General features: G+C 37.9%; 1 protein-coding gene across 1 annotated transcript in view; it reads left to right on the top strand.

Moving 5' to 3' along the window:
• Positions 1–24,557, top strand: part of elavl1 (ELAV like RNA binding protein 1) — a 38,590-nt gene extending 14,033 nt beyond the window's left edge. The window contains exons 3-6 of the mRNA XM_033046670.1: positions 3,210–3,313; positions 5,365–5,518; positions 6,724–6,949; positions 12,671–24,557. Coding sequence (XP_032902561.1) covers positions 3,210–3,313; positions 5,365–5,518; positions 6,724–6,949; positions 12,671–12,998 — 812 coding nt within the window. The 3' untranslated portion in view covers positions 12,999–24,557. The remainder of the gene's footprint in view (positions 1–3,209; positions 3,314–5,364; positions 5,519–6,723; positions 6,950–12,670) is intronic.
• Positions 24,558–24,771: the final 214 nt, after the last annotated feature.

The following is a 24,771-nucleotide window of genomic DNA, read 5'->3' as shown; positions in this document are numbered from 1 at the left end:
TCCCGGTGGCTCAGCACTTCAACTCCCCCTCCCATTCCCAATCTGACCTTTCTGTCCTGGGCCTTCTCCATTGTCAGAGTGAGGCCCAGCGCAAATTGGAGGTACAGCACCACATTTGGCTAGTTTACACCCCAGTGGCATGAACATTGACTTCTCTAACTTCAGATGGCCCTTGCTTTCTTTCTCCATCTCCTTCCCAGTTTTCCCATTAGTCTTACTGTCTCCGACTACATTCGATCTTTGTCCTACCCCCTCCCCTGACATCAGTCTGAAGAAGGGTCTCGACCCGAAACGCGCCCATTCCTCCTCTCCAGAGATGCTACCTCACCAGCTGAGTTACTCCAGCATTTTGCCTCTACCCAGACTAACCTTTCTGTCCTGGGCTACCTCCATTGCCAGATTGAGGCTACAAAAATTGGAGCAACAGAAGTCGTATTCCTCTTGGATAGCTTACAACCAAACAGTATGCATATTCAATTTTCCAATTTTAGATAACTCACTTACAAACAAGAATTCTCCCACCCCCCCTCCATTCCCTGTGCCACCCCCTGGACTCGGGGCCCATTTTCCCCATTTCCCAATATTCTAGATGTAATAACATGTGGGGTTTATATAAATGCAGAAAGATCTCTTTAGTGCTCAAAGGCTAGTTTACCATTTGCCTTTCATGCTCCCACATTCATGTTAGCATCACTTTATTCGTATACAAGATCAACTAAGCCTGAACATGCTTTTTTATTTTTACTTTTTCACACCCAGTGAATAACCTCACATTTTCTATATTATATTCGTTCTCCCACCTCCTCACCCCTTCACAGCTTATCTGTATTGCTCGAAAGCCTCCCTGCATCCTCCTCGTAATCTACACTGATACAAATTTTGTATTATCAGCGAACTTCGAAATATTACAATTTGTCCACTCACTGGCCATCAACATCTCAAGCCTGGGTGCTTCGCCTGCTGCTGTACTCTGATGATACCTCTATTGTTGGCTGAATCACAGGTGTTGGTGAGTCAGCGTACAGGAAAGAATATAACATCTGTGATTGGTGTCACAACAATAACTAGTTAAATGTTAACAAAACTTGCAACTAATTAACTTCTGGAAGGAGAGATCGGGAGACTGCGTTCCATTTTTAATTGGTGAGTTGGTGAAAGATAGAAATTTTTGGGCATTGATATGTTGGGTGACTTGTCCTGGGCTTAGCTCATAGCTATAATCACAGAGAAGGCATGCTTGCGCCTCTACTTTCTAAGAAGATTAAAGAGATTCGGTCTGTTACTGAATACTTGAACAAAATCCTGCAGATGTACTGCAGAAAATATCTGACTGATTGCATCAAGGGCTGGTGGAGCACTTCAAAGCAAAAGACTCGGATGTCTCTCCACCATTCAAATCATCTGCATGAGCCACTACTTCAAAAGGTGGCATCCATCATCAAGGATCCCCACCATTATGCCCTTACTCTCTTGTCACTGCTACTATTGAACAGGAGTAACAGAAGCCCGGAAGTCCCACATTGTCTCATTCATGACCAGCTTTTGTCGTACAAATTTGCATAATCCTTTTTTTCTAATAGTGTTGGCGCCAATTTTTTTGGTTTAAAATCGTGTATATATTGTAAACTTAAATCTCATCCATTGTTTGCACACTGTTCCTTTTAAAGTGGTTTGCGATTAATACTCAAAATAGTATAGTTTGTTTAGATGTAAGTGTCCAGGTTTCAGACTAAATTGCACTAAATTTGTGAAATTCTATCAAATCGCTTCCCTGAAGGTACTTAATCTATCAACTTATCAATTACCCCTATCTCTTTGTACAATACAATCATTCTACGATGTACAGGAATGATGAGTTCCTGGGAAATGTTTTTCTAACAAAAAATGGCTAAAGTCCATTGAATATTATGGTACAGTTTATCTAAATGGGTCGAATCTGACAGGTACTTAATTATGGCACAATATAGATTTATAAATTGGAGATAGGAACCACTCAAGAATCATTAGTGAAACTAGATCTAAAATAACCAATTCCATTATTGTTCCTCAACACAGTCCTGATCATGGAAAGCATCTTCTATGCAGTATGTCTGATGTCTGTATGTCGATGAAAGCTCTGTGATTGTTGCCAGCATCAATAATTATTTTGTGCTCTGCCCCTGTATTTTCCAACGCTGTTCACAGCGCTGTGGAGAACACCTGGCTATTGCTTCTCTCTCTCCTTCTTACTTCGCAATGTCTTTTTTTTCTCACATTCTTCTTGCACTCGCTCTTTCTCATGCTCTCTTCCCTCCATCTCCACCCCCTCCCCACGCCCACCCCATTCTTCGCCATTTGCTCATCCTTCCTGTAGTGCCTGCTCTACCCACGGAGGCTCCAAGAAATTAATGCGATAGAAATTCTTATTTAGTGATATGAATGTATTTTGGTCGTTCATATTTGTATGAATGAACAAATGTATGTTTGTCTGAAGGACATTCGCGACCCAAAACTTCACTTATCCACATGCTTCAGAGATGCTGCCTGACCCGCTGTTACTCCAGTACTTTGTCTTTTTTTGTAAATGAACACATGCATTTCCTTGTTTCTACTCTCTAATGTGCTTTTATGTTCTCACAGTGTTGTCGTTGTACTGTAAATGTACATTGCAAGTGATGGAATGGACAGTGTCACTTCTATACTTGGTTGGGTTTATAGTGCAGTTTCAGTTTGAAATGAAGATGGATTGTGAGTTACGGGGCTTGTTTTATTCAATCAGTATAATTCTCGAGGTGGAATTTGGTGCCATTGATCGTTTTTCAGTTGTAATATATTGCTGATTTTGCTTGCAATTTTTATGCTGGAAAAGGAATATAAAATTCCAAATGAAACTGATCATAGGATTGACTGGCTTTATCTAGAAATTCTAGTGTTGCAAGAGAGAGCTACTGCATTCTGTCAGCCTTTCCTTGGAACATGCCTGAACTCCTGGGTGTTATTCAGGTGATGTATTTTTGGCAAGTGTTAACAAAGTAGGATGGTGGGTTTGAGGAAATTTTAGACTCAAGGGTTTTCATTTCTGCACATGTTCAAGTGAGCAATTATTTTCACATAATGCAGCTGATAAAACGCTGTTCTAAGTAAATTAATTTAAATGGAATACGAAGAGATAATAACACTAAGGAAATGTTAACTTGGATGCTGCTTACCATACACTTTGTTTAAAATAGGACACAGCCTGGGATATGGTTTTGTGAATTACGTGGACGCTAAAGATGCAGAGAGAGCTATTAATACACTCAATGGTCTGAGGCTGCAATCAAAAACTATTAAGGTAAGATCTTAATATAATCTTACATATGATGTTTTCAAAAGAGTTCGATTTTGCTCTTAGGGCTAAAGGAATCAAAGAATATGGGGGGGGAAAGCAGGAACAGGGTACTGATCTTGGATGATCAGCCATGATCATATTTTATGGCTGTGCTGGCTCGAATGGCCTACTCCTGCACCTATTTTCCATGTTTCTTGATATTATTTATGCCTGACCATATATCTGAACTATTTACTGAGGCAGCAGCTACCAAAACAAGGAAAATAATCTGTATTTTCCAGGGGTTCATTGTACATCTTCATTGCTTCCCTATTTCCTTATGATGTAATGAAGGCCATTCTATCCCTCAAGTCTTTACCAGCTCAGAGTATTTCTGTTCCCTTTTTTCACCTGTAGCCTATTCACTACCATATACCCATTAACAGCCTTTCAGATTCTCTCCTCAGCCTTCTACACTTTGGTTAATTTACAGTAGCTAATTAACTTAACTATCACATCTTTGAAATGTGCGTTGCATCATGAACACCCAGGGTCTAAGGGAGAATTTGCAAACTCTGCTTGATAAGCTCTTATTTCTTGACTCAGTAGGATGAGCCCATGGGTGTTTATGCCATAAATGATATTGAATGTACTGAAGAATCCAAATGCTGGTAGTTATAGCTGTTTGCTGGATATGCTGCCCTGGACCCAGCATCTTTTTTTGATATAAGATTCCAAGTCTTGGATATTCCTTCGGGTATATCAGCTTTTCTTCCCTTGAGAGATGTGGAATTCAATCCATGAAAGTCTAGTGCTTTGGTTAACTAGCTCCTCGGCACCCTAGTCATTCTCATCAAACTTGTTCTGGTGTTAACTGAAGAAGACAAGAGTCTTCCTCACGGGTACTAATTAGGGATAGAATGAAGAGCTTTCTATGCAGTGTATTTTAGAGCTATGTCCTTTCCAAAGCCAATATGCTCATTATTACAACGTTGTGGATTCGTTTTTGTGCCACTTGATAGCAATATCGGCGAACTCTTCCATCAGTTTTTGCTGACGACCGAGAGTAGACTGATGGGCGATATTTAACAAAATTGGATTTGTCCAATTACTTGTTGACCGGACATACCTGGGCAATTTTCCACATTGTCTGGTAGATGGCAGTGTTGTAGCTGTACTGCAACAGCTTGGCCAAGGCCACAGTAAGTCTGGACAAGAAGTCTTCAGTACTGTAAGGGGAATTTTGTTAGGGCCCATAGCCTTTGCTGTATCCAAAGCCTTTAGCAGTTTCTTGATATCAAGTGTGAATGGAATTGGCTAAAGACTGCTGAGAACCACTGTGGGAGGCCAAGATGGAACATCGACATGGCAGTTCTGATTGAGGATACTTGCAAATGCTTCAGCTTTCACTTTTGCACTGGTGTGCTGGACATACCCATCGTTGAGAATGGGGTGTTTGTGGAGCTGCCTCCTGGGAGTTGTTTAATTATTCACACCAGGATGTGCAGAACGGTAGAGCTTAGACCTGACCCATTGGTTGTGGGATCACTGCTTTCTACTGCATGCTATTTGGCATGCATGCACTCCTTGAAGCTTCACCAGGTTGGTCCCTCTATCTGAGGTATGCCTGGTGCTCGTCCTGACATGCCCACTTGGTCTCTTCATTGAACCAGGGCTGATCACCTGATTTGACAGTGTTGATACAGCATGGAATATGAGGTTGCAGATTGTGGGTAGTTCTGCTGCTGCTGATTGCTCGCCGTGCCTTATGAATTCCCAGTCCTAAGTTATTGGGTCTGGGTTTGTAGACTGCCCCATTTAGCATGGTAGTAGTGACGCACAACGTGATGAAGTACTTTTACACCGTGAAGTTGGGATTCTGTCTCCATAGGACTTTGTGGTGGTCATTCCCACCAATACTGTCATGGATAGATACATCTGCAACAGATAGATTGGTGAAAGTCAGAACAAGTACTTGAGTTGTACTATTTTGGTACTGCAGTTATTGTAAGTAACTGTTAACTTTGGCAATGGATATGATTTTTTTTAAATATATATGTATATCCTTTTGAAAGGTTTCATATGCCCGGCCAAGCTCCGATAGCATCAAAGATGCAAACCTATATGTGAGTGGACTGCCAAAGACAATGACTCAGAAGGATTTAGAGCAGCTATTTGGACGTTATGGTCGCATCATTACATCCCGTGTCCTTGTTGACCAAGTCACGGGTGGGTGACTTTTATATTTCTTTCAAAGATAAAAGGATTATTTCTACATGTACTTTTTGGTCATATTTATAACTTCCATATAGTGAGGTTCCAAAACTTCATGAAGCAGATGGTTTGTTAAAATTCACAAAATCTGAAATTGGAACCCAACAAGACCCTTGTGCAATATTTACAGCGCTTGGGCAAGGGGCAGCATACAGTCTGCTCAAAGAAAATACCATTTAAAAAATTTTTTAAAAATAGGCTGCCTGTCTTCATTTAAAGTCATCCTAATTTAGACTTCTTTTGATTGGATATCCTTGTACTCCAAATTCCATAGCTGCAGGGCTGTTGAAAAGGGCTAAATTGGACATAAATACCTAATAACACCACTCGTGAGACAGGAAGAGGAGGAGTGGTTACTCTCCTACCCGGCAAGCTACTAAATAAACCATAACCCACCAGCCATCATCTGTTTATACAGATATTATGGAAAGGTAATTCAATTGGGGAATGTTACTAGTTAAGTTAATTTGCATTCGTAAATTGAATTAATAGGGCTAGTAATTTGTGTCTGACTTTTAAACTGTTGATTTCATTATCTCTATGACCTCTGATCTTTTGATAAATGCTGTGCTTATTTATTTCCAAGATCATGTGTGGATATTTTTTCAATAATCTCAATGCCACTTTGAAACTAATACAGTAAACCCACTCAATAAAGGTCCTCTATATAGTGGATTATGGTCATAGCAGACCGAGGCTCTGGTTGCATCCCTCGCAACCCCCCCCCCCCCCCCCGGACTTGCCCCCAACCCCGCCACATTGCATGCTTCCAGTTGCGGAAATAGAGAGAGTGAGCATGAAGGCGACGTGAGTACCAGATCCGTCCGTGTGGGGCCAGGGGCACTGCGACTCCCTGGCGTGTGAATTCCAGCTTGTTTAACTGGACAACCCCCTCCTCTCCTTCCACCCCCAATGCTCCGTTTCTTCCCTCCCAGTCTCGAGTTAAACTTTACTTCCCTCACTCGGTTGTAGCAAACATTTAGCAATAAATGGACTCTATCCTCGTCCAACCCCAGTGATCCTTTATTGCAAGGGTTTTCTGTGTAACGATGATGTATACCAGAACACATCAATGAACTGTATTGATAAACTGCACCTGAAGGATTGCTGGCACCCTAATCACTATATTGATCAATTTGATGGTGATTGTCCGTTTTCAGGTATGTCCAGGGGAGTGGCTTTTATTCGTTTTGACAGGAAATCTGAAGCTGATGAGGCTATTAACAATTTGAATGGGCACAAACCACCAGGTGCTGTTGAGCCAATTACAGTAAAACTTGCAGCCAATCCTAACCAGAAAACAAATGCATCCTTGCTGGCACAGCTGTACCATTCACCAGCAAGGCGGTTTCCAGGACCATTGCATCATCAGGCACAGAGATTTAGGTATGTTATTGTTACTCTGGCTCTATTTGGGGGGATGGGGTTAATGGGAATGAAGCAAAGAATACCTTGAATGATTGCTTGTCTCTTGTGGACTTAAACTATCTTTACTTTAGATGTTCTTGTGCAATGCTAACAATCTTATGTGGCCAAATGTGTGTATTTGCTTTTCAATGAGCACCAATTTGGAACTTGACTAACTTAAATAATTTATCGGATTTGAGTTCAGTTTACAGATATTTTTATGGTTAGTTCTGTGTACACTTATAGAAACCCGACAGCAATAGTGGGTATGGTTGAGCCATCTTGGATTAATTAGTAGTGCCGTTTTAGGCCAAATGTCCGCAGCTATCAGATGGATCTAGTCCTTTCTGATTTAGATGGAGCCATTACTTCAGCACCTCTGCAGACCTTTGCAGTTCAGAGACCATGACATGTTTACTATTTTCCTTTATTTCCTGTTTCTTTTAATCTTCGTATTGTCTCTGCAACTATGGAGGAAATAATGTGATGAGTGTGGGACTTGCTAAAGATTTTTCCAAAAAATGTTGTATACTTCAGTCAAATAGCAATTTCTGAGCTTAATTTTATTTTTATGAGGATCTTGTTAAAGGGCAGCATTGTTGGATTCATTGATCTCCAAGATCCTCTAATGATTGTTTTAGATAATGCTGGATAGTTTGGTTAAGTCCCACCAGCAGATTTCTCTCACATTTTGTAAGACCCAGACTGAATATGGACTTTGATTTCAACATACTTTAGTTATGAGGGAGGATGAGGTTGGGGAGAAACAAATTCATTGAGTTATTGATCTTCCATTGAGGTATTAACTTTGCAGATTAATACCTCGTTGGCCCAGCAAGGGTGGTTCAATCTTGATGATTTGACTAAAATATTTATGACCCGACATGGGAAAAGAGAATTGGTAGAGACTGTTGTTTTGGGGCCACCTTACTGGGTGGCAGTCTGAAGGTGGCTTTTTTTTCTGGTGAGATGGTGTAATTATTTACAGTTGGGAAGTGGCCTAAAATCGAAGTGGACTGGAACAATGTTGCATATGGTTTAGATTTTAAAATATTCACAAATGTGCTAAGTTTTCCACAATTTGCATTGTCATTTTTAGTTGCTTCCCACGTTTAAAAATCTCATTGTATTTTTCCCAGTGAAATGTCTGTCTAGTTATTTTATTACATTTATTCTTTTTATTTCAAGGAAAATTGCATAAAAGAGTATTTGTTAGGAAACATTTTAATTGATGTTATGAGGTGGGGTTTTTATTTTTATTTTTTAGTTGAAATAAAATGGCAGATTTATGTCATAGGAGCAGAATTAGGCCATTCACCCCTTCAAGTCTACTCTGCCATTCAATCATGGCTGATCTATCTTTCCCTCTCCACCCCATTCTCCTATTGTCTCCCCGTAACCTTTGACACCCTTATTAATCAATAATCTGTCAATCTCCGCTTAAAAAATACCCTTTTACTTAGCCTCCACAGTTGTCTGTGGCAATAATTCCACAATTTCACCACCCTCTGACTAAATCATCTCCCGTCTAAAGGTACACCCTTTATTCTGAGGCTGTGCCCTCTGGTCTTAGATTCTCCCGCTAGTGGAAACATCCTCTCCTAATCCACTTTATCCAGGCCTTTCACTCTTCGGTTTAAATGAGATCCTCCCTCATCCTTCTAAACTCCAGAGAGCACAGCCAAGTGCCGTCAAACACTCATCATACATTAACCCAACCGTCCCTGGGATTATTCTCTTCTGGACCCTCTCCAATGCCAGCACATTCCTCCTCAGATATGAGACCCACAACTGCTCGCAATATTCCAAATGCGGTCATACCAGCGCCTTATAGAGCCTCATTATTAACATTCCTATTTTTATATTCTAGTCCTCTTGAAATAAATGCTCTCTTTGCATTTTCCTGCCTTACTATCGATTCAACTTGCAAATTAACCTTTTAGAAATCCTGTACCAGCACTCCCAAGTCTCTTAACAGTCCAATTTCTGAATCTTCTCCCCATTTAGAAAATAGTCTAAGCTTCATTCCTACTACCAACGTGCATGACCTCACACTTAGATACGCTGTATTCCATCTGCCACCTCTTTGCTCATTCTCCCAACCTGTCCAAGTCCTTCTGCTGACTCCTTGCCCCTCCACCTATCTTCGTATCATCTGCATACTTGGCCGCAAAGCCTTCATTTCCATCATCCATATCATTGATATGCAACATGAAGAATAGCGACCCCAACACCGACCCCTGCAGAACAACGCTAGTCACTGGCAACCAACCAGAATAGGCCCCCTTTATTTCCACTCTTTGACTTCTGCCATTCAGCCAACCTTCTATCCATGCTAGTATCTTCCCTCTAATACCATGAGCTCTCATCTTTAGCAGCCTCACGTATGGCACCGTATCAAAGGCCTCTGAAAATCCAGGTAAACAACTTCCACTGACTCCATTGTCAGTCCTGCTATTTACTTCATACGTTCATGTGATAGTAGCAGAATTGGGCCATTTGAGCCTTTAGTCTACGCTGCCATTAAATCATGGCTTATCTATCCCTCAACCCCATTCTCCTGCCTACCCATAACCCCTGACACATCTACTAATTAAGTATCTATCTATTTCTGCCTTAAACATATCCATTGTCTTGGCCTCCACAGCCTTATGTGGCAATGAATTCCACAGATTCATCACCCTCTGACAAAATAAATTCCTCTTCATCTTCTTCCCAAAGGAATGTTCTTTAATTCTGAGGCTATTACCTCTGGTCCTAGACTCTCCCACAAAAGGAAACATCCTCTCCACATCCACTTTATCCAGGCCTTTCACTATTCACTTTCTCAGGCAAGATCTCCCCTTCATAAAGCTATGCTAACTTCGGCCTATCTTATGTGCTTCTAAGTACTCGGGCGTCTTATCCTTAATAATGGACTCTAAAATCTAAAATTGTAGTTGGGCTAACCAGCCTATAGTTTCCCCTCTTCTGCCCCACTCCCTTCTTGAACAGCGGAGTAAGATTTGCAATTTTCTAGTCCTCTGGGATCACTCCTGATTCTAGTGATTCTTGAAAGATTACTACTAATGACTCCACGATCTTTAAAGCTACCTCTTTCAGAACCCTGGAGTATAGTCCATCTGATCCTGGCGACTTATTCACCTTCACGCCTTTCAGCTTCCCAAGCACGTTCTCGTTAGTAATAGTCACTCCACTCGCTTCTGCCTCCTGAATTTTAGGCACGTTATGGGTATCTTCCGCTGGAAAGACTGACACAAACGTATTCAATTCATCTACCATTTCTCTATTCCACATTACTACTTCTCCAGCATAATTTTCCAGTAGTCCAATGTCCATTCATAAGTCTGAGCTGCCAAGTAGTACGTATTTTCCGTATTTTGTACAGAGATGAGATTAGAACACGTGTACGATTTTGTGTTAAATATCAAAAAGGGTCTCGACCAGAAATGTCCCCCAGAGTCGCTGCCTGTCCCGCTCCAGGTTTAAACAGAGCGCTGTCAGTTTAACACGTGGGAATTTAAACGAAGAGCTGTCGGCTACAGCGTTATGGATTCAAAAAATAGCGCTACCAGCTGGAGCGCTATGGGCTTTACACATTGCGCTATGGCCACAGACTGTTCAGGAAAATTCTCGTATAACAATGAGTCTTTGGAATTCTCTTTCCAGATGGTAGTTGAGCCTTTGATTATTCTTTAGCCTAGTGGTGAAAGGTTACCAGTGGGATTGCAGTTACATTGGGATTGGCCTTGATTTTACAGAACGGTGGGTGGGCTCAAGGGGGAGAGGGAGGTAGGGAATAAGAGAGGGAGGGAGAAAAAAAGGAAGGAGAGTGAGGATTGGAGGGGAAGGAGAGAGGGAAAGAGGGGGGGAGGGAGGGAGAGAGAGGGAGCGAGGGAGGCTTCCAAAATGGCTTCTACATCATCATCTGGTGCTAAAAGCAGGAAGCAGCCATTCAAACAGCAGTATACAAAGAGATGGTAATGAATGCACTGTCAAGTAATTAATGCACTGCAAGTAAGAAGACATGTCAATTGGTTGCAAAGTTATACATTCTTGTACTCTTACATGGGTATGACTGCACATAAAAATAACATTTTTTCAGCAAAATGGCACCGCGTAGAAGTGCTGATTTCCTCAGCAAAATACTGATTTTCAGGTACTAGAATACTGAAATGCTCTGACAAAACTTGGCAGCTCTGACAAGTACTAGGAGCAGAATAAGGCCATTCAACCCATCAAGACTACTCTGCCATTCAATCATGGCTGATCTATCTTTCCCTCTCAACCCCATTCTCCTGGCTTTGCCTCATAACCCCTAACACCCTTACTAATCAAGAAGGTGAGCCTATCTTTTCTTGGCTATCGTTTACTCTTTATATATCTGAAAATAAATTTGCTATCCTCTTTTATATTATTGGTTAGCTTACCATATTTTCTCCCGATTTGCCTGTTTATTTACCTTCTGTTGGTCTTTAAAATATTCTCATCCTCCAGCTTCCCAGTGATCCTTGCAATATTACATGCATCTTCTTTTAGTTTTATGCTGTCTTTGACTTCCCTCATCACCACGGTCACCTCATTCTCCCTTTGGAATCTTTCATTCTCTTTTGGATGAAAAGATCCTGCATCTTCTGAATTGCCCCCAGAAACTACTGCCATTGTTGCTCCAGTCATTCCTGCGAGGGTCCTTTTTGAATCAATTTTAGTCAGCTCCCCCCTCATGCCTCTGTGGTTACCTTTATCCAATAGTAATACTGACACATCTGATTTCATCTTCTCACTCTCAAACTACAGGTTGAATTTTATCATATAATGCTCACTACCTCCTAGTGGTTCCCTTATCTTAAGTTCCCTAATCAAATCCGGTTTGTGACACAAATTCCTTCTCTTGGGATCCAGTACCAACGTGATTTTCCCAGTCACCCTGCATATTGAAATCCCCCATGCCCACTGTAACATTGCCTTTCTTACGTGCCGATTGTATCTCCTGATGTAATTTGTACCCAACATCCTGACTAGGATTTTGGGTACAAATTAGGCCTGTATATAACTCCCATCAAGGTCTATTTACACTTGCAGTTTCTTATCTCTACCCACAAGGATTCCACATCTTCTGATCCTATGTCGTCCCTTACTAAGGACTGAATTTCATTTCTTACCAGCAGAGCCACCCCAGCCCCTCTGCACACCTGCCTCTCTTTTCAATAGGATGTGTAATCTTTTATACCTAGCATGTGGTAAACGTTGCAGCACCAATTCGAATCAAGGTGACATACTTGAACCAGGTCAGTTTACTTTGGTGATAATACTTTCAAATTCCAGTGGGTTCATAAAACGTTGTTATTAGGAGCAATTATGTACATGTACAATGTAGTAGACAAGAGATTACTTAATTTTGCTTGGCTGTACTAATTGTAGAAGTGAAGGATATTAAATTGTTGGATAATAGTATCGGATTATACTCTTATGGGTACAGTTGAGGTGTGCTAACTTGTGCATTTGTACAAACATGGTATGGATCTACTCCGATCAAGCATCTTAAAATTATTAGCTTCCACGTTGTCTTATGACCCGAGTTTTTTGGTGTCCTTTTGATTTTTTGAGGTGGTGTGAATTTTTACTAATTTCGATTTGTTTTTATTACTTTGAAGCTTTTGGCACCAACTTCTTGAGTTAATTTTCTTTGTTTTTTGTTAGGTTTTCGCCGATGAGTGTTGACAATATGAGTAGTTTGTCGGGTGTGAACGTTGGTGGTCACAATCCTTCTGGCTGGTGCATCTTCATCTACAACCTAGGCCAAGACGCAGATGAGGGAATCCTGTGGCAGATGTTTGGCCCGTTCGGAGCTGTGACCAATGTCAAAGTTATACGCGACTTCAACACCAACAAGTGTAAAGGGTTCGGATTTGTAACAATGACAAACTATGAGGAGGCTGCCATGGCCATTGCTAGCTTAAATGGTTATCGCCTCGGAGACAAAATCCTTCAGGTCTCCTTCAAAACCAGCAAATCTCACAAGGCATAATTTAAAGCTTAAGCGCATTTGTAAGCATTTGATTAGAAATACACTGCTGAAAGGTGAATAAGTCCACTTGTGTAAAGCAACTCTTATTGTTGTGACAGACGTGTTTTGTCTACCATTCTAGAATAAGTGAAAAGGATTTTTTTATATTACTATTACTCTGGGATGCAATTAACAAGAAATGTTCAAATGTTTGATACCTTACCTTCCATATTACTTTTTTTCCACACACCCAATTAGGAGGAGAAATATTGAACTAATACCTTAGTTCTGTAGATTTTGAAGTAGATGACTTTAATTTGCAATAGCCTCTTTTTAGTATGTTTTGTAACTAGGAGTTCGTGATCGAATCCCTTGGTTGTAGGCAATTTCATAAATCTACAACCTTTTTAGCAGAGCTTCATATATTAGTGAACCTTTCTGAATTTAAATATGCCTGATTTCTTTCGTTAAAGTTAATCTGTTAAGAATTATTCATTTACACACTTGAACCATGTCTGTAGCTAATATTTTTCTGTACATTATATAAATTGTACCTTTGCTGTCCTCCAATTTCTCAAGAAAAACAGTGTGAAGAGTGAAAATTGCATTTGATTTGTTTTGCAGTATATAGTGCAAGAATGGAGTGTGGTAGCTTTAACCTATTTTGCCAAATTTCAAGGTGGAAGAACATGATTGGGAAGTTGTGTTTGAGAAGATTAAATGTTCCCGTAGGTTCCTGGAGATTCAAACCTTTGAACGTTTAGGTTTGTTGCACCCCATCTAGTGAACTCCATTGCATTTCTTTATTAACTTTTTTGTTTTTGCATAATTGACATGCTAAACTGGGATAATGCGTCAGAATAGAAAGTACTTAAATGTTTTTCCATGCAGGTTAGCTGTCAACACAAAGCTTTGTTAAAATAGATTTAAAGAATAATCTAAAAGTTTTATCAAACTGCCTTTGAATTTTGTTAATGTTCTGTTATATAATTTCTTTTCATTTTGTTTCCTTTGTTTTGTTTGACTATTGATTTTACTTTTGCATTTATGATCATTAAATTTGTTTTGTTTTGCTCCAATTTTGTTTTGTTTTGGGGTTTTTGTTTTCTGTTTTAAAATTAATTTGCTGTTTAGTGCTTCAATTTTATTTTACAATTTATGGTAGGGTTTTAGGGACCAGTGTGCCATCAGGCACCTGATCTTTAGGTATCTTGCCAAAGATTTTTACACCTTATACTGAAGTGGGCTTCACAGAGCATCTATTTTTATAAACAATCTTTTTACAGGGGTGCTAGCAGGGGATTTTGAATGGAAAGTTTTGTATGCCAACCAGTAAACTTTTAAATAAGCTTCAGCAGGTAGATTGCTGTAGCCGGCTTTTAAATCTTGTTAGAATTAAATGCAGACATAAATCCACTGGTCCTGTTTAAGTAAGGGCAGGCTGGAAAGATAGAATTGTTGCTTAGGCTTACCATATTATTCAGGATAGTGCTAAGTGATTTGGGGAAGCTAAACTATGTTAATGTACAAATGAGCCTGATTTCAAACTTGTGGCATAAGGAGCTGACACTAAACGTAGCAATACATTAAATCTTTTTGTGCCAAATGCAGTGCTGCATTTAAATATGAGACAAGGTTTTGAGAGTGTCTCAATTAGTATGTCTCAAAATAGTTTGTATACTTCAGTTACTTTTCTCATTCCCCAGCTTCCACGATTTTTAGGAAGAAATAGTGGAGGAAATAGTGATAAAAACATGCAGTTCAATTTTCATATGTAAATATTGGACTGTAGCAACTTGCTGGAATGTTATTGTGATTGCATCTGAGGGGAATAAGACCATCCGATTAGCGGTGACTGATTTAAGATTTTTGTATGTATCATTCTAGGCCTCTTCCTCCTAATTTTGCTGCTTTAAGTATTTAGAAGAAATTTACTTTTATTAGGATAAGAAGATAATTATAGCACTCTTAGAATTTGCTTTACATTGAGGTAGAAAATAGAAGGACTTTACTCAATTTGAATAGAACTTGAAGTACTATGTACCTGAAATAATTTGGAAAAGCATGTTGAGATAAAATAGCAAAGTATTCATTTATTTTGACTTCCACCACAAATTGTTGTCTTAAATTTGGTTTAAGGCTGATTATTCATCCGAGCAAACTGTTTTATTATTCAACCAAGTTAAATATCTTCAATTTATTTAACTACATTCAGCATTTGTAAGACAACTCTGAAATGAGAATCTATCTGACAGCTTGGGTGCTTAATGATGAGATGAAGTTTATATTATAGGAAGTATGGTTTATGGTTGGGTGATTATAATACTCAGCAATATACATCTCTACCAAAAGGTCTGTCTGTATTTGACAAATGTTCCTTTTGGTATTTTGTGTATGATTAAAATGATAAAACTTTTGATAACAGAATTTTTTTAGTGGAATACTGGGCCAAATTTTCTACAATCATAAGCTGATAAATCCATGCTTATAAGTGAATAGTCAACAATTAATTTATATGTTGGTTTGGTGGCATATTTTTCCAGCTAATGGGTATTGTGCAATTATTGTTCGACATATCATGGTCAGTGCTCCTTGAACTCCCATCTGACACACTTTAGAACACATTACTGCTTGGAGGTAAAACTAAATAAATTCAAACTTGCGTACATCTTCTATAATTCACATTTCCCTCTTTATTTACTGACCAGCCTCCAGTTAATAGAAATTAGTTTCTGCTTAATACCATTAGCTTAAATGGTGTGTTGTGTGATAACCAATCACTTTGCACTTTTGTTTGAAATAACTAATCACGACAAAATCAAAGCCAGTAAATATCAGAGATGTCACCCTCTGGTCTTCACTGTCTTGCTTTATGCCTGTGTGCTGTTGAGTGGTGAAGCCTTAATGCTGTATCCAAAATTAATTGTGATATCCAAAGTATTTGCTCTGTCCAAAGCAAAAGCTAAGTGAAGAACTAGACCATGGGGTCGCATCCACTGATAATGCTTCACTATAGATCTTTTGTCTTTCAAAGGTATGATTCTTGTTTTGCTTACAGTTCATGAATTCTATTAATTTGTGGAAACTGCCCTGATTTTCCCAAGTGCTCAGTTATTGTCCACAAATGGTTTATTGCAAAATAACAGTAGACATTTAATTCCTTCAAATTTAGAAATAGTGACATTTTTTAAACCTCGATAGTTTTCAAATTGTTACATTTCCAAAGCAGCTGAACAACCATGTAGAATGGGATAAATTAATCAATAATATTTCTGTAATTAATTCCATCCCCTCTTATTCTTTGCCCAATTGCCACAGCATTATCTCTCTCAATGTTTCCTCTTAAAACCACCACAAAATATCTACCATACTGCACCTTGTCAAAAAGTACAATGAAACCTGTAATATAGAGAAACTTTAGTTTCTTGCAAGTTTACAGTGTCAAAAGAATATGCATGATTCTGAAATAGACTTGATCTGTTTTTAAAAACTGTTAAAACAAAATACAATTCCTGGTTTCATTCTCAGCATAGTTTGTGATTTTGCTGATTCTTCAGATAGTCCCATTCACTACATTTTGAAGAGCGACAGTTGACAATTACTATTTCTCTACTTTGTATCCATATGACTGCAAAGCCCCCATTTTTAGAGTTCTGTTGCTTGACAGGTTGTAATTTGATTTAGATGTAACTTCTTGGATTGTAATGGTAATGAAAACACCTGTACAATTATAATTTCATTTGGTGAGAGCCAAACATTACAGCCTGGTTTACAAATTGGATAGTACACACTCGGCTGTCTAGACAGTTTTATAGCTTCGGGTAATTGGATTTCATGTGGTTATTTCCACATGTAGAAAATAGTAGTTATGAAGCTCTTATTTTATAACAAATCAGCCACTATTCACTTATAGGTGAGGAATGGCTATTTAAGCAAGTGGCTGAAGAGCTTGACAACATCATAACGTCTAACTCTTTTGGGAAAGTAGTTAGTTAAAAATAAATAAGAGAGAAATGGTGTTAATTTGTACCCAGTTATTCGGTAGATTTTTCTTGATATATGTTTTGCACGAGTAGTTTAAATTGTCACCTTGTTAAGAATCCAGTCTTTCTGTTGAAAACTTTCATTCTTTAACATTTTAAGTAAATGTATTTATATCCAAGTAATCTGAGTATAGTTAGTAACGATTTTTTATTTATTGGATTTCTGTTGACTTATTAACCCGATCACTATTATTTTCAGACTTTGAGAATGGGTGGGATCGTTGGGTTGGAGGAGAGGAGAGAGGGATCATTCATATCCTATATCCATTCCAAGTACTCAATGAAAATTCTTTCTGGCTTAAAACTAAAGTAGGTGTTCGCCACTCTGATTTTTTTTTTGCTTTTAATATACTTTATTGTGGTTGAATTTTAGCGTGGGGAAACAGATTCAGGAGTATCAGGCCTGACCTGTAAATGTTGGAAAGTTATTTTTTTACAAAGGATCAGTGTTAGATCTTCCATCTGAAATTAAGCAGCTGAAATTGAGACAGGACCAGTGGATATTAAAACCCTCCAATAGCTGAAATGCAGGCAATGCCAATGGATCTTTATATTCTTCCTTTATCTCAAAGAAAATGAAAGGCAATGTTTTATGTTCAAACTAAAGGCAATAAAGGCTTCACATGCTCATCACACATATATTGGGAGTTAAAATGGGACCAAATGTTAATTAGCACCTCTTCAGGAAAGAATGCACCTTCAGCTAATGCTATCAGATAACACGTGAAGTTGCTTGAATATTAAAGTAGATTGACAACTATACAGGGCATTTCCTTTATTTTAGTTGCATCATTTTTTTTATTTTGTATATTTGTATATTCATTCATAGTATTATCTACAGAATATTTTTGATGCTGTCTCAACTAGTTTTTGTTTTTTTGCATTGTGCTTAATGGGAACTAGATTAATTTGTAGTGTAGAATGCTGACGCCATCTTGACATACTTGAATTCAATACTCTGGTATCAACAAAAATGTAGCAATCTGTTTGTTTGATGCTTTTATTAATTTCTGCGTGTAAAATTTATGCACACTATAAATTCAAACTCCATGACCTGCAGAAGATACAGGCAAATAAATGCTGCAAAAACCAAGCTTTTATGATCCTTGTATCTCCAACCAGAGGAAATGGTTTATATTAATTGTTAAAGTCATCTGTTTTTTCCTTGTAGGTTAATTTTGAACTGTCTTTAGGATAATCCCTCAGTTAAATTTCAACTATATCTCATTGTATAAAGAGGTATCAAACAGCACTTTAAAAGTGTAGCCCTTAACAGCTTTAATTATGTTTTTCCCCTTTAAATTACAAAAAACAAACACAGATGTTCAGCCATGCTTAGTTACAGTTAGGCAAAGTTGATTTAATTGCCATATCATAACCAATTCAAATCTTTGACATTTCTGGCAAAGTTGTCTAATGTAGGCATTCAGTACTGGACAACTACTTTTGATTTGCTATTATACATAAAATTGACACACAAAAAATGGAGATGGTGTAGTGTAACTAATTGGATAAGGGGGTGTATTTGAAGTGGATTTTACAGCTGAAACACTAGATATCAAACATGGCCCAGACTTCATAGGGTGAAATGTATTTTGCTAAAATTTGCATTTTGGGCCAAGCTGCCTGGCCTCTGTAAAATGAAAATGTGGTTTACAAATTAGGCATTGAGGTGCACTAATGCCTCCATTCTAGATTGTAGCTGTGCTTAGAATTGTTTATTTTGTAGAAGCAAAACATTGTTTAAATTAACTTTTTTAGTAAGAGACATGATGGAGTAATTTGAACATTTAAGTACAAAATAAAAAGCCCAGCCCACTTCTATAGTTTTGATTGAATTCAGAATTCAATCAAACTTTAGTCTTGTTAAAATTAACAGTGACACACATACCTCATGTGTGGCACAGTATCACAAGTTCTAGTGCATGCATTGGCATGTATAATGAGAAAGATGACATAGGGATTTGAATCTTTCAGGTTGTAGCCTGATTCGAATGCATGTAAGCCCAACAGTTTTCAATTTGGCTGTAAGCATTTTATAGCCTCTGTACATGGCGCTCATTTGAGTATTTATTTTCTTCCACTTATCCTAAGGTCTGAGGGGTAAAATACATTTGTAAATCTCCAAAAATGTTGAGGTATAATAAATGATCTGTTATGCCTTGAACCAATGTTCTGCAGTTGGTGATATAATTATATAATTTAGTGCCCTAATAAACATGATATGTCAAAGTTCTAGCTACCAGAGATGAAAGTATGTTGTATCTAATAATGTTACTAACTTGAATATTTAGCACCACAACTACTAAAAAGTGAAACCATTCCAGAGTGAAACTGCAAGAAGCACAAGAGTTGGAAATGTTCCAGGATTGGAAAAGTGGTACAAAGCAGATTGGATGTTTGTGTGGTGTATCCTGAGTAACAGCCATAGGTTTTGAGATTGAGTCAAAAAGAATGGGCAGGTGTAATATATTTTAAAGTTGTATGTTACACTTTTTTTTCCCCCCAGAGTTAAATAATGCATGGCAGCTAGTAGGAGTTATTTTTACTAATGCAGTACAAGGTATAGTTCCTGGCAAGACTGATGTGCCTGGGCTTGATGTGTACTGAGTTCATGGATGTAAATGTTTAAATACTGTTGCTTTATTTTAGTTTGCTACAAAGCCAGACGAAGGCTGTTTTAAGTTATTAAACATTTTGTACTTAATTTATTTTCTCACCAATATTAAATTATGTTTGATTCTGTTTTAAAAGACGTCTGACTGAACTCTTGATTTGCTTTTTTACAGTGTTCATGGGTTTTATTTTCAGGTTTTCAAGCCAAATTAAACTGTATCCATGACTATCTTGAGTTGCCTAAAAGGATTAAACTAAACAGTTAAAAATAGTATTTGAAAATATTTTTCAGTTCTTCCCACTCCACACATTGATATGAACTTCAATATCAGCATAGTGTATTTATGTACAAAATGATGGCAGCATCACTTGCTAATATTTGCACTATTATCATTATATTTTGATGTTTTACTCAGATTTTCTCAGATCAGCTTTGGGCCATGACACATTTGCATCTAAATATTCCCACAAAAAGCACTGCTGTTTCTTCTGTTCATTTATTTAATAAAAAGCGATAAAGTCTTAAAACAAACAATTACTTCTTAAATAACAATTAAGCTTGTTTAGTATGATAAATTCATTGGCCCCTAAGCACCAAGGAGAATCCTAAACTTTGGATGATCTAACATGCTACTTTCTCCATCAGGACTGTTTTGTTCTCAAAATTGACCCATTATGGTGGCTTTTAGTCATATTGTGGCTGTTAGATTCTGAAATATAATACAAACATTAATCTGAAATAATTAGTACAGTTTTATCTCAAATAACAGGTCGAAATGTAGTACCAACTTTGTTTTTACGCAATCCATTGCTATCAGCTGTGAATTCATGGACCACCACATACCTCAGCTTTTGTTTTCTCCTTTTTTCGGCAACCTTTTTTTAAACTGTTATGTGACTTTTAACTATGGAAAAATACAGCAACCGTTTCCAACCTATCTCGACATTGGATGAAACTGCTGTATATTGTCCACTATGTTAATGGGTAAATATGCACTTATCCTTTATAGATTTGCAAGAGCGAAATAAACATCACTTAGATCTACCAAACAATGGTGTTCTGCAGGCTAATTAATGCACCACAATTATGTGTCCTGTTGAACTTAATACTGCATTTTCAACTTCTGCCACATGCTTTCATGCCTACATTTTTAGTTTGAGTCATTTGCAGTAAATTTGAAGTGTCTGTATAGATTACCTATAAAGAATATTCACTGGCCAATCAATCAGTGCCTCAATATCTCAAGATTTGAATAAATTTGCAGGCAACCTGCAGAAATTTCTTAACTTTGAAGAGAAATGGGACATACTAATAAACTCCTTTATTTTTTATTTTTTTTAATGTGGCTAATAAGCTTAATTTACATGCTCAGAATTGGCCTTTGGCTCTTTTTTCTCGTGGTTTCATAAAGCATTTGTAATGAAAAGTGCAGTTATGTAGCTGGATGCCATCGACAGTGCGCAAGGGTAATTGCTAACAGTTTTGGTGATAAGGTTGGGAGTATGCAGAGCAAGGAATTCAATCATAATTAATGCAGCTTTTAAGAAATTTAGTACAAATTGTTCTACTATTTAACTCATTAATGTACTGTCAGCATTTAATCACTGATCATTTTATACAGAGTGCTTCTGAACTGGATAAATCTTTGTGTCTCTGAGCCAGATATTAACAAATTGAGTCATTATTCACCTTGGGCAACTGCATTCAGCAGAGGATAAAACTACACTAATACTGATGCTATATTTGTTTCGGGAACAGTTAAGCTAATATTTCTATTATTGTAAAAGTGTTGCAATGTTGAATTACTGGACAAGTTTACCTCATTCCAACTGCTCTGCTATCAGTGCGACGTATGATAAATAATGTGCAGAAGTCTATTTGGAATTAACATGGAGGAAGTTCCTTAGATTGTTTCTGTTGTATATTGATCATGCTTCCATGTTGAATGTCACCAGCACCATTTAGGTTGTGCTACTGAACAATTATCCACCAAAGGTCAAATTTTACAAGTTGTATAATTGGTTGAGACTCTTGTCAGCTTTAAGAATTACTTTTCATCCAGAATCTAGATTTTATTTGCTCCCTTTGATTGAAAATGCTGAGGCAAGGCCTAGTGTTTACTAAATGATTATGCACCATTGATTTTGCAATGATCAGGTTATTAAATGGGAAACTAACAATATCCATCATTAAGGTAGATTTATTTGGAAATTGACAATATCTAAGATTTAGGTAGATTTGTACAACGGGCAAGCCTTTTGCTTAAATTCCTATTCACTCAACTTTGCCTGCTATGGTGGTTAAGTGTTATACATTTGTGTCTGGTGGCAATCTCATCATTACACCAAGATTTTATATAATTTATTACGAAGCATATTACAATTAGAGAATGTCTAACAGCTGACAGGAGATAGTAGTCTGACGTCTACTACCATTGGTATTGAATGCTTTGATGATAGATTCAAGATAGTTTATTGTCATGCGTCCCAGATAGGACAATTAAATTCTTGCTTTGCTTCAGCACAACAGAATATAGTAGGCATAAATACAGAACAGATCAGTGTGTCCATATACCATTGAGGTGTGGGTCCTAGATGATGCTGCCAACCTCTTTGAGGCAGCGACTGCGATAGATCCCCTCGATGGTAGGGAGGTCAGAGCCTATGATGGACTGGGCGGTGTTTACAACTTTTTGTAGTCTTTTCCGCTCCTGGGCGCTCAAGTTGCCGAACCAAGCCACGATGCAACCGGTCAGCATGCTCTCTGCTACCTTGTATATCCCAGAAACAGATAAAAATGTAGTTTTGTGGATATATAGAAATTCAATTTTATAGCAGGCCTTTCCTATGTTTGTACCATTCTAAACGTCTCAAATGTACTGGCCTCTGTCTTCTCTCACAGCTCACTCTACATACACACTATCACCGTGAGTGGAAAACTTGCTCTGCATTTCCCCTTTAAATCTTTTCCCTCCTAGCTTAAACTTGTCATTCAGTTTAAGACTCCAGGGGATTAAGATTGTAACTATTTACCCTATCAATGCCCGTCTTAAATGTATAAACCCCAATAAGATTTCACCTAGGAAAACAGTCCCACCTTGTCCAATCTCTATAACCCAAGCCCTCCAGTCCTGGCATCATTTCTATGTATCTTTTTTGCACTCTTCACCGCCCTATCTATCTATGTCATCACATTCAGGGAATAAGATCTCAATCCAAGGTCTCGCTGTTCAGTAACACTCCCCATGGTTCTGCCATTCATGTGTATGCCCTGGCCTTGTTTAACTTACAGGAAAATGTCACTGCATCTGACTGGTTTAATTTCTCTCGGCCATTCCCTTGCCCATTTCCCCAGCTAATCCCGATTCTATTGGATAATTGTGTTTGAATTTATTTCCCATTATTCTCAAGCGTTCTTACTCGTGTTGGAAGTAAATATGGTAATTTGTTTGTGCCAACAAGGTCTCACAATCAAGATGTGACATAACCTCGATTTGGTGGTGATGATTCCAAAAAGAATCCCTGTTCTTAAGATTCTGCAATGGGTTAATAATAGACATGGAATTGTGGAAGAGAGGTGGAAATAAGATACCTTTTGTGTACCTCATCTCCAAAAAATTGAAATGTTCAAGGTGTAGTAAATATATAGTTCAAGGTGTCTAAGATATAGTAATCCTACTTCAAGTATATTTTTGTGGAACAAATATAAAATTAAAATCCACGTTTTCCATGATGTGCATAATTCAAATTGTTAAAATAGTGTGCAGATTTGGAATGTATCTATAATTGAGGCAAGTATGTTTTTAAAAACACAAGCCCTTCAAACTGAATCTTCACCCAATCAGTAAAATGTTGTACTTTGGATGCTGGATTGATGAGATAAGAGCCACATATCATCTTTAGGCTGCAATTTGGGTATCTGTGTCATATTTATGGGCAGACAGTGGTGCAGCGGTAGTATTGCTGCCTTACAGCTCCAAAGACCCAGGTATGACTAAACTAAACTACTGAAGGATGGCAATAGATAATGTATTGAGGCCAATCAAAATCCAGTTTTGTAATTTCCATAAAATTGGATTACTTCAGAGGGTCCAAAGCAGGCTGCAACTTGAAATCAGTTCTTGTTGTCTAGGCAACCATATTCTAATTGGAACAAAAAGCAGGAAATGTGGGAAGCAAAGAACTATGACCCAGATTACGGTGAATGGCTGATGTTTTGTTTTCATATGTAAGGTTGCACACTATTTTTCTGGTTTGATCAATTTAGATATTGTACCTAAAGGATTGTAAAAGGCAGTTATTAATGTTGCCTCATTATTGGATAAATTAGATTAAAATTGAAGTGCAACTGTGGCCAAGTAGAGGCATATCTTTAATATCTTTTTACCCTGAAGGCTCAAGTCGAAGGAAAGGGTTATCAAGATATGACATCATATTCTGTTGGACTTTTAAGTGGTGAGCGTAAATTGGAGAACTGCAGCCCATTTGTTGAAGAGGCATTTGTTCATCTCTATTGCTGAGACTTCACAAATGAACTGAGGACATACGTTGATCTCAATGGTCTAAATCTTTTTTTTCCAATTGCAGGAGTAATGTTTATTCCCATTATCTCTGCCCCCATCTGTCTAGCCCTTGAGAAGTCTGCCCAAAACTAGCATAGCACATTGTGTTTTATATTCCAGTAATGAAATAAAATGCACAAGTGGAAAATGATTTTACTTTTAAGTTGTCACTTTGGATTGTATGTCAACTGTGCAGACGTGGTTTGTATTTGGGTTATTAGGAACATTACTGTACATGCCTTTTATAGAAGTTACAGTTTTTATGACCAATTTTCATGAAAATGCATATTGCTGTACAGTCCAGTAGAAAAACAGCAGGTCTGAAGTATGTAGACTGGAATAAATACTCTTTGAAATAACATCCAGGCTCTTTTTTAATAACCTTTCATCTAGCCTCTGTCTCAGATCATCTTTATTTTGTACCTCTGTCTGATAAATAGTCCTAAACATTTGGAAACCTTTTTCATTGAACACTGAAGTTGGATTCCATTGGTGGCTTCAGCCCAGTGTGGAAGGATAACATCCAGAAGAGCATTCATGTTCCCACTTATAAAATAGGTTCTGCAATCAAAT

The sequence above is a fragment of the Amblyraja radiata genome, chromosome 29 (genome assembly GCF_010909765.2).
Source record: "Amblyraja radiata isolate CabotCenter1 chromosome 29, sAmbRad1.1.pri, whole genome shotgun sequence".
NCBI classification, from domain to species: Eukaryota; Metazoa; Chordata; class Chondrichthyes; order Rajiformes; family Rajidae; genus Amblyraja; species Amblyraja radiata.
The sequence above is the reverse complement of the archived record's forward strand: the minus strand, read 5'-3'. Positions and strand labels throughout refer to the sequence as shown.